At 45.5% G+C, this 10,965-nt stretch overlaps 1 protein-coding gene across 3 annotated transcripts; it reads right to left on the bottom strand.

Annotated features, from left to right (window-relative positions):
• Nucleotides 1-1,682: 1,682 nt before the first annotated feature.
• LOC120030446 (TOX high mobility group box family member 4-B-like) lies at nucleotides 1,683-10,951 on the bottom strand. 3 transcript variants are annotated; one of them, XM_038975853.1, is made up of 9 exons: nucleotides 10,847-10,951; nucleotides 8,962-9,030; nucleotides 8,367-8,663; nucleotides 7,918-8,178; nucleotides 5,811-6,131; nucleotides 4,222-4,287; nucleotides 3,234-3,890; nucleotides 2,959-3,113; nucleotides 1,683-2,785 (listed from the first exon to the last, which is right to left on the bottom strand). In XM_038975853.1, exons 1-9 carry the CDS (start codon nucleotides 10,850-10,852, stop codon nucleotides 2,728-2,730), a joined length of 1,890 nt encoding a protein of 629 aa, XP_038831781.1. In that variant the 5' UTR covers nucleotides 10,853-10,951; the 3' UTR covers nucleotides 1,683-2,727. The 3 variants fall into 3 exon arrangements, with proteins under 3 accessions (XP_038831781.1, XP_038831779.1, XP_038831780.1); XM_038975851.1 differs by lacking the exon at nucleotides 10,847-10,951 and adding an exon at nucleotides 9,401-9,995; XM_038975852.1 differs by lacking the exon at nucleotides 10,847-10,951 and adding an exon at nucleotides 9,401-9,991 and having other exon boundaries at nucleotides 5,811-6,128.
• Nucleotides 10,952-10,965: the final 14 nt, after the last annotated feature.

Below are 10,965 nucleotides of genomic sequence, written 5' to 3' on the forward strand. Positions count from 1 at the left end.
TGATCATTAGTTAAAATTATTTACAAAAAATAACCTTTTCATTAATTTCCTTTTTCTTTTATATATACATTAACATGTTAATGTCATTTTTGTTCCACATGCATAATGTAGTGATGACAACTAGTAAGTGATAATTCACAACCCATAATTTCCCTTTCACTAATGCAATGCCAAGTAAATATATGGTGCATGTGGTAAAACCATAATATAATTACTATTGAATTGAATTTATATTAAATGAGAATTCCCTTTATAGTTACACTAGTGAATGGGGATGTCCTTTCTCGTAATTACATTTCTATTGTTAAAATACTAATTTCTTTATTTGCCGTCTTCATAAAGCATCTGAGTAGAAGTGCTGATCTAGGATTAGTTTAGCCTTTTAGATCCACATTAACACAATCACATATGATGGGGGACCTGATCCTAAATCAGCATTCCTACTCAGAGACACTAAAACATTTAAAAAAATATATTTTCCCATTCCTCTCCAGAAACACACCATATATACACACAAAAGTATGTGGACACCACTTTACAATTATTGGGTTTGGCTATTTCAGCCATGCAATCTCCATAGACAAACATTGACAGTAGAATGGCCTTACTGAAGAGCTTAGTGACTTTCAACGTGGTACCGTCATAGGATGCCACCTTTCCAACAAGTCAGTTAGTCAAATTTCTGCCCTGCTAGAGCTGCCCCGGTCAACTGTAAGTGCTGTTATTGTGAAGTGGAAACATATAGGAGCAACAACGGCTCAGCCGCGAAGTGGTAGGCCACACAAGCTCACAGAACGGGACCGCAGAGTGCTGAAGCATGTAACGTGTAAAAATCAGATGTCCTCGGTTGCAACACTCACTACCAAGTCCCAAACAGCCGCTGGAAGCAACGTCAGCACAATTACTGTTTGTCGGGAGCTTCATGAAATGGGTTTCCAAGCCTAAGAACACCATGCGCAATGCCAAGCGTTGGCTGGAGTGGTGTAAAGCTTGCCACCATTGCACTTTGGAGCAGTTGAAACACTTTCTCTGGAATGATGAATCATGCTTCACCTTCTGGCAGTCCGATGGATGAATCTGGGTTTGGCGGATGCCAGGAGAACGCTACCTGCCCGAATGCAGTGCCAACTGTAAAGTTTGGTGGAGAAGGAATAATGGTCTGGGGCTGTTTTTCATGATTTGGGCTAGGCCCCTTAGTTCCAGTGAAGGGAAATCTTAACACTACAGCATACAATGACGTTCTAGAAGATTCTGTGCTTCTAACTTTGTGGCAACAGTTTGGGGAAGGCCCTTTCCGGTTTCAGAATGACAATGCACCTGTGCACAAAGCGAAGTACATACAGAAATGGTTTGTCGAGATCTGTGTGTAAGAACTTGACTGGCCTGCACAGAGCCCTGACCTCAACCCCGAATTTGAACGACAACTGCGAGCCAGGCCAACTCGCCGAACATCAGCGCCCGACCTCACTAATGCGCTTGTGGCTGAATGGAAGCAAGTCCCCGCAGCAATGTTCCAACATTAGCAGCAAAGGGGGGGACCACCTCCATATTAATGCACATGATTTTGGAATGAGATGTTCAAGCAGGTGTCCACATGCTTTTGGTTATGTAGTGTCAAAGTAAAAGCTGGCTTAGTGTCGTTTTGTGCATTACTTAAATGACTATGTATTTTCTTTTAAATATATTTTTCCTACAGTTTTATTTCACCAACATGATGGTTTTTCAAAAACAAACTGTAATCCTGAATGTTCTTAATATGCATACGTGAAACCTTCCCATTCAATGGCAATCATGTTCAATGTGGAACAACCGTTCTGATAGAAATACAACATGTAAACAGACATGCTTCTCTGTCATGTACTAGAGAAAGGAATCATGTCAGTTCTTTCTATACATGCCCTGTCTATCAGCAATGTTCAGAATTTTTCACACTCCTGTACGCAGCCCAGAGGTTTATATGTCACGGTGGGATCTGAAACCAGGTCTGCTTGGGAAACCAACGGTCTTAACGATTAGACTGAAGGGAATTTCCCACAAAGGGCTGAGAGTGAGACTGATTTTAAGTCGCAGGCAACATTGATAACATGGACAACATTGATACTGTGATCTCTGTTTCAACAGAAGTCAGGCGAGAGGACACACACGTGAAATAAACATGCCTTCTTCTCATTGGCTGATGGATAGGGACAGGAGTTTCTCCTGATCACGTGACCTAACCAAGAAGAATATGGTCATCGTGCCCGAGTTTTTCCTTGTGTCACGTGATCAGGAAAAAGAAACTCCTGATCTTAGCCACAGAATCGGAGCATTTGACACAAGGCCAATTTTAGATGGTGTGCCCTTTATCCAACTAACGTCCAAGACATCCCAATAGTACCCTGCAGCGTTATATTACATTTCACCAACATTTTAAAATGATTAAAAACATTTAATATAAAATACTCTCATTATTTAAACTTCATAATTTAACATCACAGGAGTATTGGTCTTCCACTTGATTCTTCTTAGAGGACAAAGTCTGCTGTGAATAAAAGCCAAATCTATTCTCCTTTCTCTCCTTCCATCTCCTCCCTCCACCATGTCCATTGTCCAGTCCCCACTCCTCTTCTCTCCTTCCTCCACCATGTCCATTGTCCAGTTCACACTCCTCTTCTCTCCTTCCTAGTCCTCCCTCTATCATGTCTATATCATGACAATCTTCTCTCACTCCTCTCTTCTGTCCATTCCTTACGTGACGGAGGTGGAGTTCTGCCCTCGGATCGCACACCAGGCCATGAAGACATCCCTATAGAGATAGTCAATAGATCAACACCAATTTTTTAAATCACAATTGGGAGCACACATTTTGTTTATCGACATTTTCCATTCTTTGGGAAAAACATGATCTATCTTGACTCCCAAGCGTTTCACGTGGTAATGTCAGTGTGTGTGTGTGTGTACGTATACATCTGTCCGTACCTGCAGTGTGTGGCCACACACTCGTTGCTGCAGTACTCCCTGTCCCAGTCCTTGTTCTCGACAGCTGGGTTGGTGCAGCCGGCTCTGACACACAGGTTAGGGCTGGAGGTCTGGGTCACAACTGGCCCTGAAGACACATTCAACTCTACCTGCATCTAAGATGGGGGGAGAGAAGGAGAGAGGGGGGGTTGAGTGGCAAATATCAGATTTATAGAATTAGCAGGCATATTACCAAGCATATATTATGACATCATCATATCTAGGAAGCATCTTACCCCTTCCTCTCCTTCAGCCCCGTCCTCAGCCTCTGTTGAACAGGCCATTACTATGGCAGAGGACTGTACCACCTCCCCCGAGTTCGGATTGAACCCACCCAACGCGGCTAACCCACCCGCAGCAGTCACGATAATTGGAGAGTCCAAATCTGAGGGATGGACCATCTTGATCTGCAGGGGTGGTGGTGCTGTGGCACCGCCGGCACCCCCGCCTCTTGGTTTGGCCTGCAGTGGCGGAGGGGCCTGGGCATGTACCATCTGCTGGAGACGTGGGGGAGGAGGGGTGTTCTGCATCTGTTGGAGTGGCGGTGGCTGACGGGACGACGATACCGTACTACTGGACACCACCGTCACCCCTGAGGGAGACTTCTGTTGCTTGATGATGATTTTGGTGACGGTGGGGGGGCTTGGGGCCGGGGCGGGTGGTTTGTGTGCCCCTGTACGGGAACGGGTGGTGACCTGAGGGAGATCTCCACCTGTTAGGATGATGTTGGAGGTGCAGATGTTGGTAATGGTGTTCTCCTCGGGGGCCAGGTGGGGGGCGGAGGAACGAGTGGAGCGTGGATGGGGGGCGACGGGGGTGGGGAGAGGGGCGGGGGAAGGAGGAGAGGGAGGAGAGGGAGGCGACAGAGCAGTGTCCAGAAGCTCTATGTTCAGCTGGGAGAGAGAGGAGGAGAAAGGAGTTTGAAGTTAGAGGGGTAGAGGTAAAAGTGGACATTTAGTTTACACATGACATTTTATTAATTTAACAGAAGCTTTTATCCAGAGCGACTTAAAGGAGCAATTAGGGTTAAGTGCCTTGCTCAATGGTACATCAACAGTTTTTTCCCCTAGATGGCTCGGGATTTGAACCAGCGTTTACTGGCCCAACGCTCTAAACCGCTAGGCTACCTGCACCCCGTTGACAAAGGCTGACCATTGTAATAAACCTAAGCACACACACAGTACAACTGAATAGCATTCTCTAGGAACACTAGTCTTGTCTCACCTCAGGAAGTTGATTATCTCTGTAGGCTGCCAGAGCCTTGAGATCCTCAGTCTTCCTCTTGTACACCTGAGAAGAATACATACAGGGATATCATGAGAGAACGTGTGAACCCGATGATATTACACTGCACAAAAATATAAACGCAACATGCAACAATTTTGAAGATTTTAATAGAGTTACAGTTCATATAAGTACATTGAAATACTATAAATACTAATAATATTTGTCACATGCCCTGAATACAACAGGTGTAGGTAGACCTTACAGTGAAATGCTTACAAGCCCTAACAATGCAGTTAAGAAAAATAAGTGTTAAGTAAAAATAGATGAGTAAATTTTCTTTAAAAATCATAATTAAAGAGCAGCAGTAAAATAACAATACCGAGGCTATATACAGGGGGTACCGGTACAGAGTCAATGTGCGGGGGCACAGGTTAGTCGAGGTAATATGTACATGTAGGTAGAGTTAAAGTGACTATGCATAGATAATAAACAGAGTAGCAGCAGGGAAAAAAGGGGGTGGGGGGACAATGCAAATAGACTGGATAGCCATTTGATTAGATGTTCGGGAGTCTTATGGCTTGGGGTAAGAAGCTGTTAAGAAGCCTTTTGGACCTAGACTTGGCGCTCAGGTACCGCTTGCCATGCGGTAGCAGAGAGAACAGTCTATGACTAGGGTGGCTGGAGTCTTTGACCATTTTTAAGGCCTTCCTCTGACACCGCCTGGAATAGAAGTCCTGGATGGCAGGAAGCTTGGCCCCAGCGATGTACTGGGCCGTACGCACTACCCTCTGTAGTGCCTTGCGGTCAGAGGCAGAGCAGTTGCTATACCAGGCAGTGATGCAACCAGTCAGGATGCTCTCGATGGTGCAGCTGTAGAACCTTTTGAGGATCTGAGGACCCATGCCAAATCTCTTCAGTCTCCTGAGGGGGAATAGGCTTTGTCGTGAGGACGACGAGCACGCAGATTAGCTTCCCTGAGTGGGTCTGCCAGTTTGTGCAGGTGAAGAAGCCGGACGTGGAGGATCTGGGCTGGCATGGTTACAAGTTGTGTGCGGTTGTGAGGCCGGTTGGACATACTGCCAAATTCTCTAAAATAACTTGAGTCGGCTTATAGTAGAGAAAATAACATTAAATCTCTTGCAACAGCTCTGGTGGACATTCCTGCAGTCAGCATACCAATTGCACGCTCCCTCAAAACTTCAGACATCATTGGCATTGTGTTGTGTGACAAAACTGCACATGTTAGACTGGCCTTTTATTGTCCACAGCACAGGGTGCACCTGTGTAATGATCATGCCGTTTAATCAGCTTCTTGATATGCCATACCTGTCAGGTGTATGGATTATCTAGGCATAGACATGCTCACTAACGGGCGTAAACAAATTTGTGCACAAAGCTTTTTGTCCGTATGGAACATTTCTGGGATCTTTTATTTCAGCTCATGAACCCAAAACTTTACATGTGTTTATATTTTTGTTCATTATACATTATTCATATCTACATATGTGCTTGTATAGTGAATGTGAACATGTGCGTGTAAATGTCTGCATGCGTGTGTTCGTTTGCACGTGAATGTGTGGGTGTACCTGTTTCTGCTCCTCCCCCAGACTTTCCCACATGGAGGCCACTATCTTGGACACCTCTCCGAAGGTGGCGTTTGTGTTCTGTCCCTTAATGGCTGCCTGTGTGTCCCTGAAGAACAGAGCGTAGGCCGACACTGGCTTCTGGGGCTCGTTGAGGTCTTTCCTCCTCTTCCCTTTCTTCCCTCCTCCGACCGCTCCCCCTCTCCGGACGAGATTAGGAGGGGTGCTGAAGGACGGAGCGGAGGAAGGTATGGGGGAATCGGAGAGAGAGGGATCGAGGGAGATGACGCCGAGAGAGACAGGGGACTCCACCAACACGCTCTGCTGAATTAGAATAGGCAAGAGAGAGGGGGAGAAGGAGACGAGAAATACAGAGAGAAAACAGAAAAACAGTTTCCCATACATTGATCAAAGCACTTGAATATAGAGTGCATTCAGAAAAGTATTCAGACCTCTCCCCCTTTTCCACATTTTGTTACGTTACAGCCTTATTCTAAAATGGATTAAATAAATAAAAATGTCCTCATCAATATATACACAATAACCCCTAATGACAAAGCGAAAATAGGTTTTTAGAAATGTTTGCAAATTTATTAGAAATAAAAAAACAGAAATATCTTATTTACATAAGTATTCAGATCCTTTTTCTATGAGACTTGGAATTGAGCTCAGGTGCATCCTGTTTCCATTGATCATCCTTGAGATGTTTCTACAACTTGATTGGAGTCCACCTGTCGTAAATTCAATTGATTGGACATGATTTAGAAAAGGCACACAACTGTCTATATAAAAAGATCTCACAGTTGACAGTGCATGTCAGAGCCAAAACCAAGCCATGAGGTCGAAGGAATTGTCTGTAGAGCTTCAAGACAGGATTGTGACGAGGCACATAACTTGGCATGGGTACCAAAACATTTCTGCAGCACTGAAAGTCGCCAAGAACACAGTGGCCTCCATCATTCTTAAATGGAAGAAGTTGGGAACCACCAAGACTCTTCTTAGAGCTGGCCGCCCGGCCAAACTGAGCAATCAAGGGAGAAGGGCCTTGGTCAGGGAGGTGACCAAGAACCTGATGGTCACTCTGACAGAGCTCCAGACTTCCTCTGTGGAGATGGGAGAACCCTTCCAGAAGAACAACCATCTCTGCAGCACTCAACCAATCAGGCCTTTACGGTAGAGTGGCCAGATGGAAACCACTCCTCAGTAAAAGGCACATGACAGCCCGCTTGGAGTTTGCCAAAAGGCACCTAAAGGACTCTGACCATGAGAAACAAGATTGTCTGGTCTGAAGAAACCAAGATTTAACTCTTTGGCCTGAATGCCAAGCATCACGTCTGGAGGAAACCCGGCACCATCTCTACAGCGAAGCATGGTGGTGGGGGCATCATGCTGTGGGGATGTTTTTCAGTGGCAGGGACTGGGAGACTAGTCAGGATCGATGGAAAGAGCAACGGAGCAAAGTACAGAAAGTTCCTTGATGAAAACCTGCTTAAGGACCTCAGACTGGGGCAAAGGTTCATCTTCCAACAGGACAACGACCCTAAGCACACAGCCAAGACAACGTAGGAGTGGCTTCGGGACAAGTCTCTGAATGTTCGAGTGGCCCAGCCAGAGCCCGGATATGAACCCGATCGAACATCTCAGGAAACCTGAAAATAGCTGTGCAGCGACGCTCCCCATCCAACCTGACAGAGCTTGAGAGGATCTGCAGAGAAGAATGGAAGAAACTGACCAAATACAGGTGTGCCAAGCTTGTAGAGTAATACCCAAGAAGACTTGAGGCTGTAATCGCTGCCAAAGGTGCTTCAACAAAGTACTGAGTAAAGGGTCTGAATACCCAGGTAAATGTAATATCTTTTTTATTTTTTGTACTTTTGCTAAATTTCTAAAAACCTGTTTTTGCTTTGTCATTATGGGATAATGTGTGTAAATTGATGAGGCTGTAACGTAACAATGTGGAAAAAGTCAAGGGGTCTGAATACTTTCTAAATGCACTGTAAACACAACATTGAGAATTACATTACAACAGAGAGACGGACAAACAAGACCGACAGACAGACTAATCCGCTAATAGACAGACATGACAGAAAGATTGACCAATAGGACTGACCCGTCTGAAGTCGTCCATGTCGTCATCCTGTAGCGAACCAACGGGTGAAGCAGCGGCCGATAGTGGTTGGTCAGGCGACTGCGAGCACGCCAGGATGGCCCCGCCCCCCAGGCTGAGCCCCAGCTGTGCGCTGAACTCTGATTGGTCCATGGTGGTCAGCTGATTGTGGCCCAACAGGCCATGGCCCATGTCACTCAGCGGGACGTCTATGGTCATTGGGGAGGAGCTGCTGAACTGGGAGCCAATGGGGTGTCCCAGATCCTGGAAAAGAGGTGGGGTTCATAGTCAGACAAGGGCATAGTATTACGAACGAAATAAAATATTGTAGTCCTCACATAGAATTAAATAGAACACTAGAATGGTGATTGGCATTCTGGCAACGTGACTACAGGACGGCCATATTGGTCAGATAATCTTAATTCATTGAAATGTATCTCTATGGTTCTCACCATCCCCAGAGCAGACCCCAGCATGGCCCCTCCTCCACCAGGTTGACTGATGACCCCCAGACTAAGATGGTGTTCCAGCCCCTGTGACCCCGAATGTGGGTTGACAAAGGTCAAGGCGAAGGACGGGTCGTCTCCCCCCACCACCGCATTCCCGGGGGTGGACAGGCCACCGCGCTCCCCGTCCGAGAGCTCTCCGAAGTGGGCCACTACATCAGACACAGTGAGGGCCTGGTCCGGATCCAGGGAGATGGGGGGGATCTCAAACTCCTCATCGCCCAGGCTGGGGGTGTGGAATGTCTGTTGGGGGGGGGGGGGATAGAATGGAGAGGAATGAGAAGGGGGAGAAGAGAGGGTAGGGGATGGGGGGAGATGGTAAGGAGAAAAGGGGTGGAGAGGAGACAGTAGAGAGGAAAGAGGGCGGGGAGAAGTATGTCATTGTAAGTATGAGACGTCATCACCTGCTATACTGGATGTTAGTGGTGTGTGAATAACTGCAGATTGTTTGAGGATTTGTAGATAAGAGAGACAGGATAGGGGAGAGGAAAAAGAGAGGGAATGAATGTTTAGAAAAGAGAGTGAAGTGTTGAGTAGCTACCTCAGAGGAGGAGAGGAACGGATGGCTTGCCCCGCTGATGGTCAGGTAGTTGTCACTGCCTCCAGGGAACTGAAACACAAAGCACACACACATGGGTCAAACCATCATCACCGCATAACAATGAGCAGCATCATCTTCATCCGTTTATAAAGTCAAAGACATCATGCATAGCATCAACAACACATCATCAAACCGTATAACAACCACACACACAGCTAGGCATACTTTTCACATAGTAAACATCCCAATGACCACAGCTCACCTCGCCACATCAGCCAATACATTACACGTGTGCTGTAGCTACCACATATTCAACCAAGCCCTAATATGCGGTTATAAGACTTCTTTCTGAGTGTTTGCGGGGGTCATAGTTGACTCCATAGAGCGCGCGCGCGCACACACACACACACACACACACACAGCTCTTGTTGTCGGTCACCTTATTATCAAATCCATTGAAAGACCCGGGGTCCAGGAATTCTGGATCTCCGTGTTGCCCAGTCCCATCCATTAAATCAGAGTAAAAATTCAGGTCCATTTTCTAAGGGCGCCTCGTATGACATTCAATCAATGAAATTGTATGAAGTGCGGAACAAATCTATAAACGAAAACTACTGTACCACTTACTGACTGTTTAAGTATCACGACATGTACAAACAATGAAGAATAAATCAAAAATGGCTACAGCCCAGACTTCAGATTTCTGTCATGAAATATGCAGGATTCATAGCGACTCCAATGTATAAAACGAAGCCGACGTTTGCTATGCATATGGCGAAATAATTCTCCCAGTGCACGCCAGAGCTCGATCACTCATACCAAAAATAACCCGTCTCGTTACTAGCTAGCGTGGCTATCCTACTATGCTGACGCAAGGCGGTGGTACCGAATCCTGTGCTAGCTGTATTTATACACCTACTACACCAGAACAAACTCAAGCTATCTTAACCTCACAAGCTAGCATAAGGCTAATATTATACGCTATATGGAATCCCGCAAATGACCCTAGTTTGACTTGTCTTGATCCATTTGAGTATTTAGCTCGTCCGGTTCTTTCTCACCGCTGCTCTGTGCTCGAGCAAGGCTGATCAATGGAACCAGAATTGTGGATTTGGAATTGAATCGCCATAATCTTGGGGGCGGGCTTCAGTGTGGGAATGGAGGGTGTCTGGGATATCGGAATTTTGCTTACAAAGCAGTTTATTTCAAAGCGATTTGTCATCATGTAACAATCGATGTACTTTTTTAAAAGCACATATGGCTCAATTATGACAAACAAACCAAATATATTATTGAATTAAATAAACTACTGATATCCAACATGGACTTTCACTCCCTCCCACTTTTCTCAAATGGTTTATCCCAATGGCCTAGTAAAGACCACGCCAAATTAAAGGCTTTAACCGTTAATTCTCTGGACAAAACCTAAAAGAAAATGTTACAACAACCACTAACTGCCTGTCACATCTTTGGAATATCCCACTGTCAATAATAACATAGAAAAACAGCCATTGCCACGCATTAATTTTAGAGACAACTCGAATAGACAGGCAGAGGAAATTATTTTCCTGTTGTCACCTTCTTGCTGTTTAATAGCAAGCTTTCTCACAAGGATCATATAAGGTAGTTAGTTAATCTCAATCTTCAGGGACTTTTAGAAAGCAGAGGTTAAAGCTCTCTACTCAAAGCTGACAAACTAGGAAAGAGTTGGCTAATAGCTAGTTAGCTTGCTAGGTCTGAATGATGTCAGGCTTTCTGAGCGTGTGTTCCTTGTGTGTTTGAAAACCAAATATTGTTGACACTTGTGCGATCCAACCTGTACAGGGTTGGATATGCCGACCACACAAGTGATTCCCCACTGAAAACTTTCTACTCTCGTTCTTACCTCCATTCTCACCCCGAAATGTGCTCTGTCCCACTTTTCTGAACTTCGCCCGTGATGATTTTTTAGTTTTTCGTCAAAAATCACAACATGGCACCGGCTTCCGGGATGACATGAGGAAG

The sequence above is a fragment of the Salvelinus namaycush genome, chromosome 36 (assembly GCF_016432855.1).
Source record: "Salvelinus namaycush isolate Seneca chromosome 36, SaNama_1.0, whole genome shotgun sequence".
NCBI lineage: Eukaryota > Metazoa > Chordata > Actinopteri > Salmoniformes > Salmonidae > Salvelinus > Salvelinus namaycush.

Bases quoted from the DNA above. Each gene is read 5' to 3' on its own strand.
- LOC120030446 (XM_038975851.1), bottom strand. From the start codon at position 9,499: ATGGACCTGAATTTTTACTCTGATTTAATGGATGGGACTGGGCAACAC. The intron at 6,132-7,917 runs GTCAGTCCTATT...ATTCTAATTCAG, and splicing joins ACATGGACGACTTCAGACGG to CAGAGCGTGTTGGTGGAGTC. The intron at 2,786-2,958 runs GTACGGACAGAT...CTATCTCTATAG, and splicing joins TGTGTGGCCACACACTGCAG to GGATGTCTTCATGGCCTGGT.